The sequence below is a fragment of the Pinus tabuliformis genome, chromosome 5_2 (assembly GCF_031772625.1).
Source record: "Pinus tabuliformis cultivar Carrire ecotype Pingquan chromosome 5_2, CPIR1, whole genome shotgun sequence".
NCBI classification, from domain to species: domain Eukaryota; kingdom Viridiplantae; phylum Streptophyta; class Pinopsida; order Pinales; family Pinaceae; genus Pinus; species Pinus tabuliformis.
In genome coordinates, this window is record NC_142306.1 from 321636619 (window position 1) to 321663095 (window position 26477).

General features: G+C 38.9%; 1 protein-coding gene across 3 annotated transcripts in view; it reads right to left on the reverse strand.

The window, feature by feature from the left end:
• Positions 1 to 26477, reverse strand: part of LOC149158800 (3-isopropylmalate dehydrogenase 2, chloroplastic-like) — a 244299-nt gene that overhangs the window by 17853 nt on the left and 199969 nt on the right. For all 3 annotated transcript variants that reach the window (XM_089436319.1, XM_089436320.1, XM_089436318.1), the window contains exons 7-9: positions 15520 to 15636; positions 15054 to 15161; positions 14876 to 14929 (exon numbers count right to left, since the gene is read on the reverse strand). In XM_089436319.1, the coding sequence (XP_089292445.1) occupies positions 14876 to 14929; positions 15054 to 15161; positions 15520 to 15636 (279 nt within the window). The remainder of the gene's footprint in view (positions 1 to 14875; positions 14930 to 15053; positions 15162 to 15519; positions 15637 to 26477) is intronic.

Sequence of the window (26477 nt, forward strand, 5' to 3'; positions counted from 1 at the left end):
TCAACCCCCCTAACAAACCCTCAAAGTCCATATATAGAAAGTCCCAAGAACTAAAAAGTTAAAAACCCTTTTAAGATCCGGAACCAATAGATCCCTTTTTCCCATAGTCTCCTGGATAAGTATTTTATGAGGACGCTCATATTTCAACTTGTCTTGACTCTTCTTAAGGCCAACTTCTTTGCTTGGCCCCCCAACAAATGTTAAGGGATAGGATCTTTGTTGGGGAACCATGCCCGAGGTATGTCCTACTCTAAGGACCCCAAAGATTGGTTTTTGTCTACCTTAATTGATCTCCTTAACTACAAATACCTAAGCCTCATTCAAAGCAAACTTCCTTACTACATTCAAAACCCTCGAGTCCTCAAACGAATCGACCCCCAATTCTCCAAACTAAGAGGTATCAGAGGTTTGCATCCCTTACAAGGACTCAAAAGGTGTACCCCCCCCCGCACTAGAAGAAGTACAATACCCTGCCTATCCTACCCCACGATTATTAGGTACCTTGAAGGAAATAATCGAGTCCTTCTGAAAGATACACTATCAATCAAACAAAACAGGTTGATCAAATGTATCAAAGTTTTCCAAAGGAGATTTATTCACCCTCTTATTTATACCTCCTACATCTAGAGTCGCAAACAAATTCTATCTTCCCTCAGCCCTCCCATAATTCCATCCAAAGGCACAAGGAGAGGAGAAGTAGTAACCTTACGCAGAAGAAGCACAATATCCTTGGAAATTGTTGTTGTTGTATCCTCCAGAGCCAATAGGAACGGTGGTAATACTCCCATATAGAACAAAGTTCGCCATCACCAAAACCCTGGCCGTAACAAGGTCTTGATCCCTCAATTAAGGAAATTGAAACATCCCCAAAGAGAATATTTCCTTCATGAACAATAAAATAAGTATCAAGGATGTTTCCGATTAAGAATCCATTCACCCATTCCCCCACCACTATAGGGGACTTTATATTTGCTTGCAAAGTAGAAGAGTTTTGTGAAGAATTTTGTTCCACAACACTCGTCCCAAGCTTTGATCCTTCCTTTTGCCTCCAAACCATTTTGACCATTATATTCACACAACCACAAATAGTGTCTATATTCATGATGTTAACCACATCCAAAAGGGTTATTCTAGTAATCTAGCATCTAAAAATGGTGTCTCCCAACTAAGAAACTAGTTCCATAGACTAGAAGAGACATTTTATCTACCTCCGCTAGCACTTTGACCAGGGAATGCAAAGGATAATACAATTAAATGTCATCCACCATGATTATTTCCGCTAGAGTATCACCAATGGCCTTGATGGTCAATCTCCACCAAAACTTTCTCGAAATATTCAGTGATTTCACTCACATAGGCATGCTATACACAAATTCCTCCTTGGGATTGAACAATGGTGGCCACAACTTCATTGACAACAAACTGTTATCCAAATAGTAAATACCACAAACCTTTAGAATTTGATTGATATCTTCAGAGAAACAAAAAATGAAACCCAACAACCTCTCAAAAGTAGATGAAGTGTTGAAATAAAACCCAAAATCAAAAACTAAACAAGTCCATCCTTATCTAATGTCCTGCAAACTTCTCAACAAGCGCTTTCCAAGCTAGATCTACTATTTGGTTGAACAATATGCCTTCCCACACTACAAGGGAGACACTGCTACCTCATCTCTTAACTAATTTCCTATATTTCCCCTCCCCTAAAGTAGAACACAACCTCCTTTCTCCTTGTAAAGTATCAAGATCCAGTCATTCCTGAGAAACCCCCTGCAACCAAGGTTCAATCAAGAATATGAATTTGCACATTCATGCATCAATCCCTGATGCTAGGCCTGTTGCCCATCATCTACACTGTTGTATCTCGTACTACCACCCATGGCTTTGCCTCTGCCACTGCTGCATCTGTACGACAACTCCCTCTGCATCCGTGTTGTTGCCCATGGCCCTACCACTGCCACTGTTGGGTCTACACTGCATCCCCTCTCATCATGCTGCATCGTGTTGCCCATAGCACCGCCACTGCTAACTGCTGCACTGCAACTCAGTTACTGACAAGTAAGTAACTGATCTCCCAACTCTGACATCTCTATCAGGCTAGAGACACTCCCGATGTTGAAGCTCCCTCTGTCACTAACAAGTGCTCCCTCTCTGACCTCTGCGTTGCTGCAACAACTCCCTGCATCTCGCATTGTTGCACACCTCTCTGTGCCATCCTACATTGGTGCAACACTCTCGTGCCTCTCGCACTGTTGCAGCCTGCTAGCCCCGCGCTATCCTGGGAATCCTGCACTGTCGCTCCCTCTGCTGCTCCATCCTCATTCGTCTCTATCGACATCTACCAGTACTGCTACTCCTCATCGAGGCTCCCGTAACAAGGTATAATCCAAGAGGTTGGGTACCTCAAGGATCCTGCCCCTCATCGCCTGTAGTATGCCTGACTACAGCTCAATGTCTCCCCACTTCTTCTCAAGTGGCACATGAGTACTCATGGCACAATCGTCATCCCTCAAGGCGAAGGCCTTGATACGATGTTTATCTAGAATGGACAGGATCCTAACCTTCCAGACCACAAAGTTGGACACTCCATCCAGCCTATCCTGATCCCTCATCCCATTCATGGCCATCTCTCTACTCTTCTCTGTCGACTCCTCCGAGTCTCTCTACTTCCCACCTGGAAGTTCTTGGTTCGACTCCTGCTAAGTCTCTCTACTTCCCATCTGGAAGTTCTCTGTTCGACTCCTCCGAGTCTCTCTACTTCCCATTTGGAAGTTTTCTTCTGCACTCCCTCTGAGTCCTGATTTCCCTCCTGGAAATCCTTCTGCCAACCGTCAAGTTTCCCCTCTCCGATCGTCTGTGCAATTGCACCACTGATCTGGATTCCTTGGCTAGAAATCCACCTCGGCAACAACTCCCTCCCCTTGGTCTTGCCCTGTTAGGTACTGTTCTGAATATAGTACCCCACCAGCTTCACTCTGCAACTTACCCACAGCCTCCTATACCCCAACAAGTTACAACTGAAGGATTGAGCCACTTGGCTCTGTGCAATCCCGACATCGGCAAATCAGCTCCCCCAGCCAACTGCGGCAGCCCTCCTAGCCTTTGCGTGGCTCTGCGTGAGCCTGATTCTGCCTCCCTTAGCCTCTGTGTTGTCTTTCTCTGGCCCAGAATGATGACGCAGTCCCTTTGCGTTACTCCTTCCTCTGTCGCCTTGTGCAAGGATCAGCTCTGTCACTCGGGACAGCTAATTTCTGTTGTTGCTGCTCTGCTCGACTAATGTCCTCAATTCTCTTGTGATCTCCAACCACCCTCTGATACCATGTTGGAATTTCTAAGTCTAACCCGTTAGAAACCCTTCATGTACTTTCTGATTTATTCCTACCTACTTGTTCTGTTAATTAACAAGTTATTTACCATGTAAATACTGGAAATAAATACAAGTACATGCTCAACACATTACAGATCATCAACTGAAGGAAACAAAACAAACACACAAGTGACACCGTTGTTTTTGGAACAATGTCCCCGGAAAAACCCAATGCAGGAAAATCAGTGCAACTCTCTGAGGGTTTTATTATTATGCAGTTTCTCAATACAATCTGGTTGCCAAAACCAGCTCACCCAACAGAGAATAATCTCGGCAGCATAACCTCTCCTTCGGAGACAAATGCTCCAGCTGAAACCCCGGATAAACACTCTAGCAGCTCCTCAACTCCAATCTGCCCCACGAAAAACCCCATCGTCAGCCTCTAGGGACTGCGCCAACCTCTTCTGCCCTCTGTGTCAGCTTTCCCAGCAGTTCCGGTAGTTCCCGGCAGTTTCAGTTGTTCCCAGCAGTTTCGGCTTCTGCCCTCTGCGTCATCTTTCCCAGCTCTCCGGCAGTTCCCAGCAGTTCGGTTGTTCCTAGTAGTTCCGGCTTCTACCCTCTACGTCAGCTTTCCCGGCTGTTCCAGCAATTCCAGCTTCTACCCTCTGCGTCAGCTTTCCCGGCTGTTCCGATAGTTCCGGCTTCTGCCCTTTGCGTCAGCTTTCCCGGCTGTTCCGGAAGTTCCCGACAATTCTGGCTGTTCCCGACAATTCCGGCTTCTGCCCTCTGCGTCGACTTTCCGGCTATTCCGGCTTCTGCCCTCTGCGTCAGCTTTCCCGATTGTTGCGCTGATCCTCCCTGCACTATCTCTGCCTCTCTACTCCTGTATTCACTGCCCCTCAGCTGCAACTCTAATCACTCTCTCGACTTCCTCAACAAACCCTGCCCCAGAAAGTCGAAAATCTTGATCAACTCGGTGTGTTCTCCAAGTGACCCTCAAGCCTCCTCTTATACTTTTCTTGTTGACAAATCAACAGCCGAGATTAAGTCCCTAATCAACGACTAAGATTAGATCTGGCTTGATCTATGACTTTTGGACCATTCTAACACAGTTTTATATTAATTCACATTAATATTTTATTTTCCCTAAGTTTAGACGACTCCATTAAAAATATTAATTTTTTAATATCTTCCAAACTATTTAGAATCTGCCCAAACCCTTTCTGCGTATTGGAGATCTCATGTGCCTTAGCCTCTCCACCAAATTTTGTGGCTAAAGCACATCCAATGCTACCCAAATCAACAAAGTGTTCCTAAGGCTTGGTGTCTAGCCTAGGAAATGTTGAGTATGTTGTCATTGATGTCAAAGCGGGCAAAAGCAGTCAAAGCAGGTGCAGGATAACAAAGCAGGTGTAGCATGTCATCATTGATGTTGATGAGATGATGTGTTGATGAAACCCTAGCTCAAAGGTTTAGATCCCTTGGAAGATGATTATACCCAGCAGTTGTTGGAGATTTTGAAGATGTAGATCATTGAATTTGCCTTGGAGACCCTCGCCATTGGACTCTCCTCATCATGCCGATTATGTTGTTATGTGGAGCGCTTCGTGGGTCTTCACGGTTTGAGAGATATAGCCAATCAAAGACATTGCACCCTCATTTTGGTCAAAAGTCTAGGACAGGGGATGATGTAGCAATATTATATTGATTAGACTAATGACACATTTCATGAGAACTGGATAAAAAGGTTTAAATTATCATAGACATATTTTCGAGAAAAGAAAAGAAAGTATTGCAAACTTGCCATAGTCCAAAATCTGGAAGAAAAAGTCAATTAATTTCAAATTTAAAATGGTCCAAAAAATATTGGAGGGATGGATTTGGCTCCAAAGAATTGAATTTTGAAACTCAAATTAACCCCCAAAACATCAATTCAATTGGCCTCTTTTGACATCTCTCCCAATCTATAAAAGGCATCTTGTCTCATCTATTATGGCATGGATTGGACGCATCAAAACAAGATACATTTGTGGTCTAGCATTGGAAGTATTTTGGTTTGTTTCAGGGCTACATTTTGATTCATTTTTATGGGATTCGTTGGGTTATTATGCTAAATTTTGTAGGTGAGTTAGTGCAATCCAAAGCAATCAAGGGCATGCTTCATTTGTAACTCACAACACTTTGTATCTCCTAAAGAAGCAGATTAGTTCTAAACAAAAACTCTTCCATATATTACGAATTGGCAGTGGTTTCAAGCCTCCCATTCAATTGTTCCAGTCCTAGTTCTTAGACCTCAAATATAGTGGCTTACCTGTGCATTCTAGAGTTTTTTAGTCTCTTTGATAGCCATCATCTAAAGTTTTGCAGCCCTTCTTGAACACGTCTTCAACACTCTCTGAGATATTCTTCCATTACAGAACTGCAAGTCTTGAGCCAATATTTTGAACTTGGATCCGTACATATTTGTCCCTTTAATTTTGTAGAACCTCTCACGGGTATGTATTGAGACTAGATTACAATCACGTATTGAGTATAGCTGGAGCAATGTTCACTATATATTTAAGCCACAGTGATCTACTGTAAATTGCAATCCGAGCTCTCGTCATGCATCACAGATATGTATCGCAGAGATTCGAGTTACCAACTTCTAGCACTTCGTTTGAATCACAAATAGCATATAAATGCGATATTTCATTTATCGTTGATGTCTCAGATTATTGATGTAACCCATAGTCCCGAGAATTATGTGCCATGGGAATCAACATGCCACTATATTTTGTGCGATAGAGGGACTTTTATGCAAATCATAGAATCATATACAGAGTGCGATCCATAGCTGATACTTTTAGAATTTTGACAAGCAAGCCCTTGTTATAAAAAAAATATGAGCCTCGGATTTTATAATGAACCATAGTAATGTGCGTGTTAATTGTTCTGAGCCACTGTTTCTACTCAAATACATGTCTAGCAAGCTACCATCCAATCCACAAATCATTGCAGAGAGATGTGACGGCCAAGTCATTGATGCAAGCTGCAAATTTAGAAGTTTGTGAACCATTATATGAGAAACAAACCATAGAGTGTTCATTCATGCAAGCTAGATGATTAGATTTGGGTCATCGTTGGACAATGGTATAGAGAATTGCTCAAACCGCAATGCAAACTTATGTGGGCCATCTAACATATATAAAAATACCACAGATACAAGGTCTTGGCTTCTGGAACTAATGTGAGCATTAACAGGAGTGAGCTTTAGTCCATTATACAACGAACCAAACTTTGCATCAAAACTGAGGCTCGGGCCATTTAATCAACATAAGTGATCTCCAAAACCTCATTCACTAGCCTTAGCTTTGATACCATGTTGAGAAATCGAGAGGTTGTAGAATTTGATGATTTCTCTTAAATATGATGATTTCTTGTGACTTACTTTTAATTATCTTATTTTATTTATGTTCCATCATCAAACAATTACCAAAAACTAAACATCATGAATATCACAGAAAAATCAATGGACACAAGATATAGGCTCTCAGCCAAAGCAAAACACCTCTCCTAGAGGAAAACCCAGTCAAAATATCTTCTTCTAGAATCAAATCAAAATGAGATATCCAAGACCCATGACCACAGAAAATCACCTCTATATGCCAAGTCAAGTCTTCTATTATGCTCAATGAAATCATCATCAAGTGATCAACAACAAGAGAAATATCACGGCAGAATTCCATACACTTCATCACAAGAAGATACTCTTCTTCCATCTCAGACTTCGTCTCTCCACTTCATCTTTCTTCTTCTGCGAAATTTCAAACCAAAAACACATCCAAGTGTGTGTCCAAATTGTTGAGAAATCTAGGGCATCAAGATTAGGTGATTTCTCTATTATTGATAACTGCTTGTGAATGCTTTTTACTTCTTTAGATTAGATCTTCTCTTTCATGAGATTATTATAGTGTTCTTCTTCATCAAACAGCTACCAATGCATAAACAACAAGGAGACAAGAGACACAAAATATAGGCTATCAGCCAGGGCCAAAACCTCTCCCACTTGAGAGGAAACCCCAAACGAATTCTTCTTATAGAGGCTTCAATTGACGAATACCAAGACCAAGACCCTTGACTTATTTGTTACTCCAAGACCATGTCACAAGGATTCTTAGCTTGACCATTTCCTTCCTTGAGTCAACAATGGTCACACTGCTAACTTGTCTTTCCTTCTCAGCTACTCCTTAGATTTTGGCTTCCTGCAATTCACGGATTCCTTCAAAAACCCTAGCACATGTGAATGATCAACTTTGGAACCGTGATTTCCTTCGCTTTAGGTGGAGGTTGCTTCCTTGGCAACTTGTCTTGAGATACACCTTAGTCTCCTCCTTAACTTGACCTTCCAATGGGACTGCAATACTTCAGCTTCTTCTGCAACAACAATGTCTATACTTCGCAAGTGTGGAGAGATTCAACCCTAAAACATATTTGAAATAACCTCGGTGATGGTCTTTCTTTTCTTTGCTTGATTCTAGGCTTCTTTCCTTGTGAACTTCGCACGTTTTTTGTCTTCTATACTTGACCGAAATTTTGACTTCAAGTGGAGACTGAGCTACCCTATATATAGTGATTAGCCCATCAAATAAGCCGACTTGATAATGATCTAGGCCGACATGTCTTTTGGTGGAGTTCCATTGCTTCGTTTAAGGCCTGACTTGAAGAAGGTGCTTGAGCTTGGTCTTGGAGGGTCTTTAGACTTTTTCAAAGACAAATATATATGTGTGTGTGTGTACATTGCCCAAGAAGGGTCCTTCATACATGACATTCACTCAATTTGACTTTATGAACAATCCTAAGGACTCACAATGGGAGCCTTAGGTAAAAATAAAATTCCTTGCTCATGAAACCCATGAGACAAGTATTGCAATAATAATTTTATTTTTCTTCTTTACATCAAATACATAAAATCACAATTACACATGTCATTATGAAGACCAATCCTAGTTACACTTTTCAACACAAATGAGCTCATATCGTCTTCTATCTATACTTCCCAAAGGGGTGCGAATAAACATGTCCATTGGGGCAGGGCCGACTTGGCATCTAAAGGGGTTTTTGACCCAAAATTACATAATAAAAATTATTTTTCCTTTTTCCTTTCAAGAGGTCCAAATAGGACTTTGACTCTTTGACCCAACAAAACCTAGAAGCATGAAGAACATGCTTATCTAATTCTTTTGAACATTAAACCCATGCTTGAAAATATTTGTTTTCTCTTTCTTTTTCTTCTTTTTACAATTTACAATAATTACATGTATAATGACAATATGAAGACCGAACCTAGTCACATATTTCAACATGGTCCACTATGATGCATCTATAGTCATTGTCCCTAATGATTGGTAACTTTCACTTGATCTTGAGATAGTTTTTCCAGTGGTATTTGATATAGCAATAGAGGCCTTTTACGGCACCTTACATCACTCCACTACACAACATGCCCAGGCCATCTTGCACCTTTCGAAGAGAAATGATGACCTTACAGATGTAGTGTTGCCCCTCCAAAGTAGAAAGTTGGGCACTTTGATGATTCCATTGATGATTGACACCCCAGAGTACCTGTGGATGTTGAAACATTGAGCTCCAATGGCTTGTTGTTGGATTTATTTGATCTTGTACCCAGCAAACCCAAGACACCCCCAAGCTGGGCTTGACACTATTTGATGGATTTTTCTTGTTCTGGAGTCTAGATGATGATGATCATATCTAGTACGACAAGGGAGGACATGCATTCATTTTTAGAGCCCCAACATTGGACGTTGGAGAGAGATTATGCCACATCATTCATCAAGCCCTTGAGAGGGTGATGTGGGGCACCCAGAGCATGAATTTTAGACATGGAGGTACTCCTAGAGGCTTCCCTTCAGGATTTGGAATTGGTTATGATGTGGGGCATCTCCTTAGCCCATTCCACGCATGTGGGCATTTATAGCACTATTTTATTGTTTTGAGCTATGGGGTTGGCTTGTAACCCCTTGTCTTGTCAAACAGTCAAAGTCAAATGTGTTTTAGGCCTTGTTGGCTTATTATTTTGTAAAAGTGAAGAGATAAACCCCATATACATAGAGGATCCCTCCATTTCTTTTCATCATCATACATGTGAATTTGAACTCTTTAAAGAGAGTGTGAATTGCCTTTGCCTATTTTGCTACTTGTAAAAATATGATTTATACTGGAGATTGATTTTTGCATTTGAGACGTCGTTTTGGGATTTAAAGGCATTCTTAGTGGAATTTCTAAGTTTATTGCTGACTTTTCTATATTTTGCATGTGAATTAATTTATGCTAGGGTTTCTAAATGTTCCATGACTAAATGCATATTGTTTATTGGAAATCTTGTTAAAATTTTGCATGTTAAAATTATTCTTCGTTGAAACCCATAGAAGAACCCCTAGGGTGCATCTTCTATATTTAATTCCTCTCCTCACAAAAAGATAGTTGGGGTTTTACAGAAGGAAAAATAATCCCCACCCCCTTACTCCAATCAATTCTCATCTTCTTTTAAATTTTTCCCTAAAACTGCATTAGCCCAAGTAGGATTAGGCACTAGGTAGGGTTGTGTTGATCAAAAACTATCAAAACCTATATATTTTTCTCTTCTTACATCTCCTATGCATTTTAAGGCAAGCCACTAGGGCTTTTCTAGGGTTGATTTGACATAAAATTGAGTTAGGGTGGATGCTTGCGGATGAAACTCATGGGTTTGCCTTCATAAACCTTTAAAACGAAAAATATAGCGTTAATTGTGTTGAAACCGACATCATCTTTTCCAAGCTCCTTTATGTTATTAAAAACCAACTCCTTAGCCAAGCTTCAACTTGAAGCCTATCTAAGGGTTCCTCCTATTCCTTTATTGATTTTAATCATTGAGGAATCATTTCCTTGACTTCTACATGTCTAGATACTCCTTTATCATTTCCTATCAATAAATCCTATCTTGTAGTCATCCTTAGCTAATCTAGAGTTAGTATACGTATTCCCTTATAATGAGGGTTCAAGCTCATTTCATCTTTAAGGTATCTTTCCCTAAGCTATTCATATCACCTTGAGCCTTCTAATTAGAATACCCTTGTAGGTGAATATATGGAAGCCTCCCTTATGATGAAATCCACTAAATAGCAGAAGGAAGATTGTTGAGGTGACAGTAGCAATCCTTTCTCATTGTTGCCATAGGGTTTGGCCCTTGCCTTGTGAGTCCCATCACATGGCCTGCTAGATTTTGCAGCAATAGTCATCATCCAAGAATGTGTGTTATCCATCATAGGGATCCCAAGTCATCATCATAACCAAACTTGTCTGAAAGCATGGCAACGTCCATCAAGAAAGTACAATGCCAACCTAAGGGCATCTTGTGGCATTTGGGGTCCATTTTCTTTCTAGGCAACATTCTAGCTCCAATGTGCAACATTCCATGCTTTGGAGGAAGAGGAGAAGGTCATCATTAGTACTCAGTACATCCCAAGGTCAACACTCTCCATAAAGTGCTTAACATCCTAGCTATGGTTCCATGAAAGGTCATCAAGTGGGGAAGACACTCTCTCTTAAGCGCTAGAGAAGTCTTAATCAATACCTCAAGGGATGGCAACTATACCTAGGAGAAAGCATCTGAAACATACCCTCCAAATCAACTGACAACATCATCATACGTAAAATAACCATAAAAAGTATCATAGTGGGCCATAACTAATGCAAAAGGCACCAAAGTACTTCACACAAGCATCATCTTCACATGTCTACCTAGCTTAGGGTTTGTAAACAAGCTACCATGCTTAGATATCAGAGGGTTATCCAAAGGCCCTATTAGATGCATTCAACCCTAAGGGGAGGAACATTTCCTCGACCAACCCATAAATCAATAGGCGCAAGTAGTCAGTGGTAGGGTGAGGGTTTATTTCATGGAGGATACCACCACCTTTATACCAGCTATGAAATCTCGCGATTCTTGAGCATTATAATGTGAAGGGGGAGCAATTGTGGGACCTAAGTTACCCCTTTACTCTGGAGTATGGCTATTTTTACCACCACTCCTATGTAACTTTTTCTTTAATGATTTTCTATTCCTTGCATAGCATGGGCTATAAGCCTTTACATCTACATCAATTACTCCTTAAAGATGAATTGGTTTATAGCTTATCGCAGTTGGGATATCAAAGTTCTTTCATTTTGATTTCTCAAGGCATTAATCAGGAACTAGGCTAGTCTTTTTTCCACATACTTTATTATATTCCAAGCAATGTTTTTCATTTTATCAATGCGGCCATGTTTTTGGGTCCCTCTCAAGAATGAGGAAAACAAGGAGCCAATATTGGTGACAAATAGCAATCAGCCCAAAGATGGAATGTGGATATAGGGGACAGATGGAAAGTTTCAAGTGTGGATTACCATGAACACGCAACATCAATTAATACATCCTATTTCTGCCCCCATAGACAATGGAAACAAAGGCCTCAAGGAAGGTCACACTGGACTACAAGCAAGGAATAACCACCAAGGTGAAGCATGGGAACAAGAAGAAAACCAAAACCGGTCTATCATCCACTTCAACCTATGATCCATACTAGAATGCCCTTAAGCATTAAATGAAAGCAGTCGATTACAAAAATGGTTAGTGTAGCTTACAATTGATGACCTACCTTCATCTAATGAGTAGGCTAGATGTCATGACTCATACGGCACTGACTGAAGCATGGATGGAGGGCCTTTGAGGCTAGCAATCTGTAAATCATCATAGGGCTGCTTGTTGACAAGCTCATCAGAATGAGAGAAAAAAATTCCCCTAGGGGTTACACACTTGAGTGGGTAATAGACCAAAAAAAAGACAGTGTTATAAGTAATAGCAACTAGATTATAAACCAAAATAGGTAAACATTTCTACTCAGCTTTTCTCTTGCCCCAACTTCTAATTTCTTTTCCTACGATATAGGAGCAATAGGACTAGTAATAGTTGGAAGTGGACATGGAACATCATGAGCTACACAAGCCCCAGCCCATGCAACGTTGGAGAGTATAGATTTAATGCTCCTACATCTAGAAACCTACTAGAGCCAACAACAGTAGTGGGTGATGGGTGGCATCTCTACTGCATGATCATCTCATGAGTCCCTTCAGCAAAAACATCAACCTCCAGGCACTTTAAAGCTATGGTTCCATCTTCCAAATTTAACTACATAATGTCATAATGTCAGCCCAAGTCATATATGTTCTATCATCCTTCGTGGCCTCACAATAATGGGACAAAAACCTCAAGTTGTAGTGCACATAAAGCAAGTATTCTACTCAATCTACATTCAGGTTTTTTCCCTTCACATTATGGATGAAGCTGGAGGTGCTCCAAACCCTCTTTGCAAAAGAAGTATTCGCAACTTGTGAAAGCACCTAACTAAAAAAATTTATACGGATGCAAGGTAGAGGCACCATACATGTTTCACCATTCATTGGGTTCAACCTATGTTGCAGGAAACAACCCCTAAACCAGCATACCCATACCAGAAACATCCAATGATGCTGAAACACCACCAAAACGCCATCGGTTATACCATGTGTTTCATGATTTCGAAACACAGTACAGTACAACTGATAGCATTTTGCAGCAAATCCACCCTGTTTCCATGGTTGTTTTTGCTTGTGTGGGCCAACTCAAGTGCCCCAAAAGGGGGTGGGGCCCTTATATGGACCAAAAAAAACACTTAATCTAGCACTAAAATTTATCTCTAATCATTCCTCAAACTATTTAACTCGATATTGGTAATGCTACTCTTGATATTGGTGGTGATGCAACCAAAAGTGGAGTTGCCTCTTTTTCGAAAACACACTCTAGTCCTGCTTCATATTTCCAATAATTCCCATTTTAGAAACTTCCAGATATTTCCACGTTTCATGTACCTTAGGATTCAACCAATCACATCTTTAGTTGCATGCAAATTAGCAAAGACATTATATTCACTGATCCACTTGCTCAATTTACTTCACACATGAGCACACTCCTCATCATAAACCCTTAGGTGTTGCTTGGGCAAACCAAGATGGAGAATAATGTTTGGCTGTAAAACCATATGCCAAGGCATAAGATGGAACATTCAAATTATCCCACTTTTTTACCACATGGTTATGAATACAATCATACAAGATTGCATCTCTCTGCTCAAAAACATCTTTGATCCAGCCTAGCATGTTTTCCATCTCATAAACCTCCCCAATCATTAGTTGGTCTGTATCTGCAAACTAGTTCATATCATAAACGAGCTTGGTGAGTTACAAAACATACCTAACTAATGGCAAGAATTGACCATCACGAACAATGTCCTCCACCCCATGAAATTCATGTCTATGAGATGTTGATGCAACACTATCTTTCAAACCATGCAATGAATCACTTGAGACCATACTAACCAACACCTATTTTACCTTCAAAAGAGACCTAATGGTGAGGTAGTAGCTAGTGGATCTGGTCTAATCTTAAATAGCTCCAACTTATAGTGATTACAAAAAAAAAGTAGTGGGCATGACTATGATTGGGAATAAAATTTTATCACACTCTTCCTGTTTTTGTAGAATGTACCAATCCATTAATCATGCTACTTCAACTTAATAATATCATACTTCACGAGGTTCAACATTGTTATGGATGCAAGAAGCAACACGATAGTTGTTTGGCTTTGTTGGAAATTGGACATGAATCTTCATCATTCTGAATCTACACCACTGAAGTGCAATAATCAAACTACTGCCAAGTTGGAAAATAATCCAGTTTTTGGTAATTAGAGCATGCATGTAGAGGTCCAGAGAGCAGGTCCAAAACAAGTAGATTGAACTAATTTATTGCCATGCAGAATATCAAGTAACAGACAATGTCACAAAAGTACTTGGAAGAGAAAATTTCAAGCAAGTTAGAAGAATGTTCAGTCACAGTGTAAGAGAAATAAACCACAATAAAAGCCAATCATCTACATTGACATCAAATATCAAATTAATAACAGCATATCATTTTTTCTCTCATTCTTTCTGTCACACCTAGCTTTTATCATCCCCCATGATGAGAACATTTTTATAACTCGTTCCAACCTCAGGAAAGCATCTTTTGATCACATTAGCCTACAGAAAGTCATACAGAATCGACCAAATTTAAAAAGTTACATCCTTTCATCTAAGCTCTACCACACTCTTAAACTTTGAAATATTCAAACTATTGCAATCCTTGACTTAAAATTTGAGTGTAAGAACCTAATGCTTAATTATCAGTAGATAGGGAATATGCTTAAATAGCAAAATTTATTCATCAAAACAAGCAAAAATATGAATAAAACTATGGCTTGAAACAATGCAGAATAATCAACCTGTTTGCTCTGAACTTGAAAGACCTGACTGGGGCAGCAGAAATATTCAATCATATAGCAAACTTTGAGATTAAAGAATAAAAAATGCCAAGTGCATGAAAATCTGCCTTCATATCCACAAAGCATACACTTGACAAAGCAAAACTTGAAAGGAAGTGAGATCCAAGGATATATTATATATATGTATAACCTGGCCAGCAATATCTGGAGCCGAACCATGCACAGGCTCAAAAAGCCCTGGACCCTGCAATCATTTGAGGCCTGTTTAAGGATGTTGGGAAAGAAAATGTTTTCTATATATGTTTCACATAGATAACTGTAAGCATATATTATGTAAATTTAAACTTCAATATGGTAGTTAAACATACAGATTCACCAACACTGGCAGATGGAAGCATTCCAATGCTTCCAGTTAGCATAGATGCTTCATCTGACAAAATGTCGCCAAAAATATTGTTGGTCACAATTGTATCAAACTGCACCAATTAATAAACAAGCAGATTTAAACATGTCAGGATAATGCAATTTCTTAAATAAAGAAAATATTATGAAAGTGTTGAAAGCAGCCCTGTAGCAACAAAATATTGTTTCCCAAAAAGACAGAAAATTCCATAAGAGCACAGAAAAAGATCAAATGAAGAAAACAGGAGCAACCCTCAAGTTTCCTGTCTAGAAATTAGTGTCAGAAACACCATATCTGCAAGCATTGATGCTCTGATTTCTAAACACATTCAACAAAGAGATGGGTGGATAATAATGTTAGGAGCTTAAGACTAAACATGAGTCACGCCCAAGTATTAACCATCCAGAGATATATAAAAGAAAGATGACAACCTGCTTTGGATCCCGAATAAGCTGCATTGCAGCATTATCAACATACATGTGAGACAATTGAATATCAGAATAATGACTACCAACTGCTGTTACTGTCTCCCTCCAAAGCTGTGAAGCCTGTTCAGATAACAAACATGAACTTTATTAAAAATCTAACAAACTGTTCCCAAAACCCACATTTTCTTATTACTGTCAGCAACGACCAGAGTATTCATGCACAAAGGTATGTTGACCAAAAAAGAATCAAGCAAGATCTTTATGAAGATGCTTATGAAGCCTAGCAAAAATTTCACCTGCCCGTTTACCTCCCCTTTCTAGAGTAAATTTGTATGCATCACTTGAAAATTATAGCGACGACCCTTAATATTTGTGATTAATATATACAGGTAGAAAAACCCTTAAAAAAGGACACAGTAAGCACTATGTATTTATTATTTTGTGAAACACAAAATAGATATGCAAAGCAATATTACTAATCAATTTCAACAATCAAGACCACAAAGGGAGATGCAATAGCTTGAAACATTTGGAAGCATAGCAGAAGCTCAACAGATTAAGACCAAAAAAACACCCCTTCAATGAATTTATTCATCAACATTTGAATTTGTTACAAGGAAATTTTGGGTTTCAATTCATCTAAAAAAATAAAAAAATCTTCATGCATACCCTTCAACTATGATCAAATATCAAGCTCATCTCTTTTGACTAATTTATTCAGACTATTGAAAACATCGTCAAGGCTGTTGGAAGCAGAAGTACAGTGGGATGCAGGAGAGTGAAACACAATTTTTCAAAATACTCCAGGAGATTATAAATTCAAAAAAACATGCAGAATGGTAAATTAGTAGCAGAAAATATGAGAACATAGATTTTTATTGTAGATTAAAAAATAATCATTAAAGCATCAACAATTTTGTAAACAACTAACATCGACCACATACCAGTTATAACATTGTCATCAAATGATCAACCATCATATCAAGTCTCAAAAGATAACAATTGTCATCAACAAAATGTAATTGATAACATCAACTTTAAAATGGAACAGGGCATTGTGACCAAAGATTGTAGTATGTAGTCAACAATTCAAACTAGAGTCATAAACTGTTGATTTTTCAAGTGCAATATGAATAGATAAAAGCACTAATTTCTGAAATCTGATAATCACTTCTAATGATGTAGATATTCTTTTTGCATTTCAAATTTATCATTAATCAAGTACATTTCAGAAATTCAACCATAAATGCACAAGGACAATAGAGATCACAATGCACAAAGAGAACACAAGATTTACCCTTGGAAAACCCACTTGAGGGAAAAACCTGGCAACCTTTTCCTTCGAGAAATTCTTCAATTCAACAAGAAATACACCTAATTCTGCTAGTCAATATGATGGTCAAACTGACCAACAATGCTATGGTCAAACCTAGTCAAGCAGCCCTCTTGTCAAGTCAATCTTCTGCCCGACAAACTCGGCCTTCCCTGATCTGCCTAGGATGAAATTCTGCCTCCAGAAACTCGGCCCTTCTGCCCAGAATATCCCGCCCATAATTTTGGCCCTGCCGCCCAGAAGTTCAACCTGCTGCCTGGAATATGCCCAGAAAGTCACGTGTGAAATCAAAGAAAGAGAGAGATATGGTTAAGATGATTTCATCCTTCTTCATCCTTCTTCTTCGCTTGGATGCCCAGAATATCTTGTCTTGTGTGAGATCGAAGTGTGCCTTGTGGAGGAGGTCCAATGCCTTATTTATAGTGTTCTACCTGGCTTGAATGGGTGTCTCTTTACAGGGGCTGACTTGACTTGACGTGACAAGTTTAGAGCCAAAGATTAAAAATTCTCTTTTGAAACTGACATGGAGAACATGTTCTATATTAATCATTTCAAAAGCTAATCAATAAATATTAAAATGACATGAACATGTCTTACATTTTTTTTGATTATATATTTCAATGGCTAAAATATCAATTATGAAGACCGAGCATAACTACAAAATCCAACATAAACATTATAATGTTTACAAAATCAACCAAAATAAAGCGTCGAAGCGAATAATTCTAAATTCTAGAATCTAGATTCTAAAATAAAGAAGACCAATAATTCTATTATATAATAAAGTTTCATCTTGCCACAAGCAACTTCTAATTTATTTTCTTGTATTCTAGAAAGCAAAAGTGGAAGTGGTTGTGGAACACTAGCATGAGCACCAACATAAGCTATATGGCCACCACATAACGTTGGAGATTGTTGAGCTATGGTTGCTACACCTTGAATCCTCTAGTGCTAAAAATGGTACTAGATGGGGGTGGCATCTCATCAACATGATCAACATCTTGAGTTCCATCGACCAAAGTTTTGCCTCCAAGTGCCCTAAATATGTCCCAAGTCATATATATTCCATTATTCTCCATTGCCTCACAATAATGGGACAAAAACCTCAATTACAATGCACATAAACCCAGTTTTCTACCTGGTCTACATCCAACCTCTTTCTCTTCACAATGTGCATAAAGTTGTAGGTGCTCCAACACATTTCCATAGAAGAAGCGTTCACAACCTGTGAGAGCATCCTCATTGTCATTTAAGCCGATGTGGCAGAACCAACATATGTGTTCCACCATTCTATAAGCTTCATCCTATATCAATCTTTAACTGCACTAACATTAGTAAAGATTGATTTGCTACTAATGTACAAGCTCAATCTGTTTTGTACTTTGATCACACTCAGCATCAACGTGGACCAACTTTTCTAATGCAATCAGATACCCACTTATGTGGGCCAACCACTATGTACAATAATATTTTGTGTTAAGGAAATATGCTAAGGCACATAGTGGAACATTAATATTATCTCACCTTTTGACCATATGTTTACAAATATGATCATACAAGATCACATCTTCAGCCCGGCAATGCCCTTGATTTATCCAAGCAAGTTGTTCATCTGGTCATATACCTCCCCAATTACTATTTGATCTGAATTTGCAAAGGGAACCATATTATAAATGTGGTCAATAAACAAAAGAACATGCTTAACCGATGTTGAAATTAATCATCAATAGTGGTGACCTCTACTTGCTGAAATTCATCTCCATCTAATGAGAATGCATAAATTAATTTCAGACCATGCCATTATACTTGCCAATGCCCCTCTTACCTTCAAAAGGTGCTTAAAGATGAGATAATCGCTAGAAAATATTGTCTTCACAAGTTTAAGTAGTTCCAACTTAGAAAATGAAGTGGGCAGCACTATCATTGGTGATAAATTTTAGCAGCGTCTTCCCTTTCTTGTACAAGGAACCAATCCACGGATAATAATGATCCTTCAACTTAATAATATCATGCTTCAAGATGTTCAATGTGTGGACCAAACACCGAGAGAAAAAACTGTTAGTATATGCATCCCCAATGATTGTTCCTATGCAATTCTCGCAAGGGCTTTTCCTAGAGCAATGGGTCACCTTGAGGTAGTGAACAAATGTGTGATTGCACCCAAAGATATCATATTTAATGATCTCATGACCTGTGCACACATAAGTGAATCAGAACCCATCCCCATGTCCTACAAATTTTGAAAAACACAGGGTTAGCTCAAGTAGTGATGAGCTACACATAAGATCTCTCACACCAAAGTAAGGGAGGTCACAAGTTCGATTCTCTTGATCCCCTTAGGGTTTGGCTCCATAATCAAGGTTGGTGCTTTACTCTAGTTACCATCCATCAATGGTGGTGAAGTCTCCAAAGGTCTCTCATGCAATGTTATATCGGGAAAAATTGATTATTTCTGTGACCTTACAATTAGCAGCATTATCAATAATGACTTGAATGACATTGTACAGCCCAATTTCTTGAATGGTTTTCAATAAGGATTCTACAAATTAACATCAGTCTTGTAATGATCTAAGCAATCATGTGTTGCAAGGACGACTACACAATTACCAAACACACATTAAGAAAATTTACCAATGCCCTACATTTAACATCTTTCCTACCATCAAATATAATGGATAATCCCATATTCAATCCAATCATTTGTAGATTGGGACAAAGCATTATGGATTTGGCATTTTCTTACGAAGTCCCATGCCTATGGCAATGTCATACCCATATGCCTTGTATCATTTCAAGGCATTATTGATGGCCTTAAACCATATCATTCCAATAAGGTGAGAAAAGCACTTTGAATGGTATGACACATGCATAGAGAAACTTGAACATTTTTGCATCCATGTCGTGCCTACAATTTTGATCAAGGAAATCACTCTTGTTCTACACCATGTCTACATGGGTGGGAATCCACTAGTATGGAGGGATGGGGATCAATCACTGAACATTCCACATGCCGCATTAAATTGAACCTCTAGTTATTCTAATTTATTTCATGCTTCTTGCACTTCCATAATGTATTTGTGTCCATTTGCCCACAGTACTTTATTGCAATTTTTGACTCCTATGTGCTTGTTTTCATAACCTAAAAATAACCCAGAAAGATGCCTCCTCACACGGTTATATGACCCTGTGTAAGTTGTGTTACAATGGGGGACATGTGAATTTACTGGTTCCACTCCCTTTCCTTCCCTTTCCCTCCCTTGAACCTTGCCATGCTTCCAAAAGGGTGCTAAACTATATTTCTTGTTATTTTCAAAATCACTTTCAATGTCATCGTCTCCTTCTACTTCTTCCTCCTTCCCATATTATGGGCCATGCTCACTATGAAGATTCTCATATTGTTCCTCATTAGTATTGAGTCTTGACCATTAACACCACCATCATAATGATAGACCACATACCCATCATGCTTATTGAGAAAAGCATCAATAGAATGAGGGAAAGGAAGGAACAAGAAAGAGTAGGCGAACAGAACATTTAACATCATAACCATAAACACAAAGGAAATAAAAACAAGCAAGGAGGAGCTTAGAGCTTACCTTTTCAACTCTCCAACAATAGGTGGAGCTACGTATGGAAGGCTCCAATCTCCCCTCCAAGCTTTCACAAATATGTTATTTAACAACTAGCTTGAATCCCACTCAAAACCCTAGCAAAGATGATCGAAATCCATAAACTAGCATGAGTTGTCGAACCTAATGGGGCCTTGCCTTAGACCCTAGATGTAAAAAAGAAAAAGAAAAATGTGAAAATTGTGAGCACTTCCCTCAACATAGTAGTGTTTAAGGAGCACTAACGCCCTTACTGAACATTTCGAAAACTCCAAAAGCACACTTCCCATGGAAGCAAGGAGTATTGATTTAAGTCTCGTAGCACACTCCCAAACGTATTTGATTCAAAAGTGCACCCCTAAAAGCACTTTGGACATGCTCCCACCAAATCACGCTTTAGGAGCGAGGGGTGTGAGTGGGAGGCAAGGTGCTTCACAACTCTGAACATGATAAACGAGCTTTGCCTTATAAACCCTTTCTAATAGTAAAAGAAAATATCCTAAAATAGCATTGCACATTTTCTCATCACTGTATAATAGTGAAATAAGTGATGTTTTCTTCTATGCTAACAAACCTAATACTTATTATGAAAAATGCTAAATCCCTAAACTGTAATTTTCCGAAAAGTCATTTTTATTTGGCATGCAACATTTGTAAAAATTTTTAACTCATGTGGCATTTCAGCTCGATATTTGTAAGTATGTTTTAATGATACTAAAGATATAGGTTTTCTAATTACAACAATAATTTCCAATGCTCACTTTAGTTTGCTTGACAATTTCTAGCATGTTGACCACTGAAGTGTACCCAAAGATTTTTGAAGACCCCATGCCCAAGGATGTATCAGAGGCTTCATGTACCATCAGAGTTCACCATATCATCAGATTTTTTCAACTCTATTTCTTCTCATCTTCTTTTGTTGTACGCAGATTCCACAAGCCCTACGGTGATGATGTAAAGTGATGCTAGTATTATGAGTTGAGTCATGTAACAGGTGTAGGTAACTTGGGACCTTATCATCAAGCGAGTTTACTCTGAGAGGTTTTTATCACATAGTTAATTATTAGGTGCTTATGGGGACTTAATAATTAATTGAGTTTTTTCCTCCAAGCATAAACCCAAAGCCAGAGTGCGGCTTGATGGTGAGGCCTTGGGTGAGTCCTAGTGTCTAGAGTCATTGTATATTACCATACTAGATATCTCGTAAAGTTTCATGGAATTTGATTAGGTCTAGGGGTCATTTTTTAAATTTTTAAAATTTCTCGCAGAGCGAAATTTGAATAAAATCTTAATGTAAAATGTAATAAGAGATGTCTGGAGAAGGTGTATGGAGTATGTGTGCTCAAAATTACACCTCTCACCCTTAACATTCTACTACGACACACTTTGAGGAGTAAAAAATAGGTTTTGGACCCTCAAAACCCAATTTTCCTAAGTTTTGTGGAAAATGTGGCAATAAATTAGCTCAGCAATTAAATAAATGGAGAAAAATAAATATCCACACATGCCTAGATGATATGGAAATGAAGGGGAAATTCATCTAAAGGTCAAAGTTGAGTTACCAAGTGATGTGGATTCCACATAAGCCACAAATCAAGCAAATCGATTTTTTTGTGGAGAAGACAACAAGTTCTAGTGACAAGATCCATGTGGAGAAGAAAATGAGTTCCAGTGACAAGATCCACGATTTGAGGAAGTTAACTCAAACTTCAAGGAGATATCATGAGTTGACTTGAGATTGGATTAGAGTTTACTTTAGTGAGGTGGAGAGTGGTCTCCTACCACTCCACGTCACTCTCCCACATGTTCTCTCATCTAACTCGAGCTCCCTCATCAAGGACTGTGTGGGCCTCTAAGGAAGAAATCGAGTTTCCAATTAGGAAATTCGAATTTGCATGGAGCGTTGGGATTGTCACCCATTTGTGTTGGGATTGTCATCATTTGCCTTGGGATTGGCTCCCAAACTTCTATATAATAGAGCCATGGGCTCTCACTACGAATCATTGATATGAGCTACTGGGCTTAAGGATAGTCTACTGGATTGTAAACTTTTGCAAATTAATACAAAAGACTTTGGGGTTACATTTGAGGTGTTCTTCTCCTTGTGTATGATAATATCTTGATATTCTCGCTCGTCTTTCTACTTATTTCATTATGCTATTATTTCCATTATGTTTTTAAGTTGTGTTGATGTATAGCTATCTTACATTAGCATAAGGATTATTTACTTGCTCTAAATAGAAAACATCTTAGTTGATGTCCAATATATCTCTAACAAAAATTTCATCATTGCATGTGATTAAGCCCATATAGATCTAATTAGTCTATGTGAAGTTGTGTACAAAATATTTCTTTAGATCAAGCTGCAGGGATGAGGGGAAGTTCTCGGAGGAACCAACCCACTCTTGAAATACTCAAGGAGAACCCACATTGGTCAATTTCCAAAACCTCATCTTTCGAATTTGTCTTGCAGGGATTTCTTTTGGGCTTTGGGCTCATATCTCAAGCATAATCCATTTAATATTTATTTCTCAAAATATTGTATTTCATTTGCTATAATCTTGTTATTTTAGAGCCAAATTATGGCAAAGCAAAGAGGAGATTTTACTCATACTCTTTAGCTTAGCCTTCGTAGATTATTGTACATATACATTTGTAATTTTCTTGATTAATTTCATAGCTAACACTTGGTTTTTTTTGCAGCCCTCTCTAACTTGTTCTTGTGGCAGCGTGTAGGATTCATTGTTTGAAAGTTTTAACAAGTTGTGCGCATGACCTTGGGCTCTCACTTCAAGACTAGTTTTCGAGGGAGGTCGTGGGATGTTGTAAGGGCTGCTAATTTTGTTCCTCAAAGGCTGAAAGTTAGAGGAGGCTTAGCCTCTCTCCTCTTGCGTGCATTTCCATTGTAAAGTGGTTGATTTGTGAATACCAAAACAGTCCACACATTGGGCAGATTTGGGGAGTTTCGCAATCTGATTTTTAAATGTAAACATTTCTCAAGTTTTCAAACTTTAGAGGGCCTTTCTTTACGCCATTCATTTTCCAATTACTTTGGGCATCTAAGGAGGAAGTCTAGTGCATCACAAGCACAAATTTTGTAAAGATTTCCTTTCTTTTCGAAGTCTCTTGAGAGGTCTCTTTTCATTGTAACTATTCACTAATAAAAAAACTAAATTTTCTTGTGAGGGAGCTTGAGATTTTTCCCATGGTATCCCTTCTCCCCATTTAAAGGGAGGATCTTTGATTGTGGGTGAACTAATTATCTTAGTTTAGTTACTCTAGTTCCCATTTGCTAATTTCATTTCACTCATGCATGATTAGTTTCTGACATAGTACTCATCCATTTTCATTTTAGCACAAGATTGACATTTGTTTACTTCAACTTCTTGAGTGCTTGCATTGAGCTTTGTTAAAATAAGCAACTAGGGCCAAACTCCATGTGCGTCATCTTATTTATGGCAATTGATATTTTTCTTGGATCCCTCTCATCGAGAGGTGTAGGATTGATCTAAAGATCATCTGATTCCGATAAGTATTCATGGAGTTATAGATTTATTTGTGTTATAAGACAATTCATCAAGGTTGACCATCAACCAAATAAACCCCACATGTGCTCAATGTTTTAGTATAAAAGGAGATGACTTGAGAGTCATTTCTCATACACACTTCTATCTTGATTTCTCTCCACTTGTCTTGGGTTTTAGTGGAAGAGAAATCTAGGAGTGGACTGTGGAAGCCCTAGATGTTCGAGGATAAGAGGTTTCCCTAGCCGTAGTCAAAAAGAAATACGCTTCCCTAATCTAGAGGACGCAGTCATGAAGAAAAGCCCTAACGCTATCAAGAAGGAGCCCTAAACCTATACGATGGTCCCTACTAAAACATAGACCTAAAGGTTGCCCTAACGCAGACCTAAAAGCAACCCTCACTAAGACCTAAAGGCAACCCTAACGAAGCTATCTTAAGGCAGCTCAAGAAGAAGGAGGACGTTGATGTGAAGGGTCAAAGGGACAGCATGAATGGTTGTGTGGACAGCGGAGCCTTAGCTGCAGCATGAAGGATCAAAGGGATAGAGTGGAGGCTGCCCTAGACATCCTGAAAGGGTTGTAGGGACAGCGTGGGGGCAGGACGGTTAAGAGCATAATAGGCAAGCAACTAGGCCGAGGAGAATAGAAGCAATATGCTACTGTTTGTGGACGGATAGTTGGGTGTGTAAGGGCTGCCAAATGCCCTAACCAATCACCATATAAGCAGCAGTAAAGGCGACATTGGAACAGCAATGTTGTGGACAGCAGCCAAGTAAATAGGACAGCAGCCAAGTAAATAGGACAACTGGGCTACATGGTGCTACTAACTAGTGCAACAAAGTAAATAGGACAATTGGGCTATAGCACAGCTGGGCTACATGGTGCTACTAACTAATGCAGCAAAGTAAATGGGACAGCAAGCTACATAGCGCTGCTAAAATGTATGGGACAGCAAGGTAACTAGTGCAGCTAAAATGCATGGGACAACAAAGTGACTAATGTAGCTAAGATGCATGGGACAAGAAGGCTACATAGCGCTACAAAGATGCATGGGACAGCAGGCTACATAACAAAGATGCATGGGACAGCAAGCAAACTTGGAATGAACAGTGGGACAACTATATGCCACATAGAACAGCAGTGACTAGCATGTGACAGCAAAGGCATGGGACAACAAGCAAACTTGGAATGAACAGTGGGACAGTTGTATGCCACAAGGACAACAGTGACTAGCATGTTACAGCAAAGGCACATGGGACAGCAGCAAGCATGGACAGCAAGGCAAGCACGGTGCAGCATAGCCAGTATGGTGCAGCAGTATGATGTGTACAGCATGGTCATGAGGTCCAGCATTATGATGATGGGCGCAGCACGGGGAGGTGCAGCATGATGACGAGATGCAACACAATGATAGGTGAAGGAGTCACCTTGGAGAATCAATTGAAGCAACATGTCTTCAACTGATCTCATGTATCATCTTCTTAGAGATGATCTATGCTCTTATTTGGATAAGTCAGTGTTGACTTCTGTTGTAAATGTACTATCTCTCTCTCTCTCTCTCTCTCTCTCTCTGTTGAACTATTGAAGAACATATAAGAAGAATTGATCAAGGGTTTCCCCACATTGGAGTTTGTCCCTCGCTAGCACCACATCTTGTGTCCTCTTGTCTTGGCTTGTCTTCTGCGATTTATGTTTATGTTCTATCTGGAAAAGATATTGAGCTAACTATGAAAATTGAAATAAATTGCTCTAAGCATAGAACATACCTAAAATTAACATGGTATCAGAGTGGAGGTGAAGACAATGCCCAAGAAAGAGTGAAAGAGCAATCGCTAAAGACAGTTGGGAAAGGACAAAAGGATCAATGGGTTCCTCATTCCTCTTCAAATCCACCAAGGGTGAAATCGAAGCAAAGAATATTATCAGAATGACGCAGCGGAAGCTTTTGATGGCCTACCTAAAGATCACTTCATTGGGAAGTCCGGACCTAAGGGTGGAAGGAAACGCAGATGCCTTGTTTGTAAATAAGTTCGGCCATTATGTGAAGGAGTGTCTGAATGGTAGGGACACAACACTTGATGATGATAATAATCATTCCAACCAATATAATTTAAAACATTTATAGCATCTTGACCATAGAGAAATATAAAAAATGCATTTAATCACCAAATAATACTAAGGAACTTTAGGTTTAAATTTAATTATTCCTTAGGAGCTTAATTTAAAGTGAAAGACGAGGAAAATAAATCAAAGAGTCAATAAAATAGATTTTTAATGGGCCATAGTCCACATTAAAAATACTTAATGTGAAAGCATAAATTCTTCAATTTATTTTATTCCAAATTCTAAAGTCACAAAAAAACTTATTAAAATTTTTAGATTTTTAAATGTTTTTCAAATCTTTTAGATTTTTTTTTTATTTTTAGAAATTTTTAATTTTCTATGATTTTTAATGTTTAGAAATTTTTTTAAGTTTTTAGATTTTTAACTTTTAGG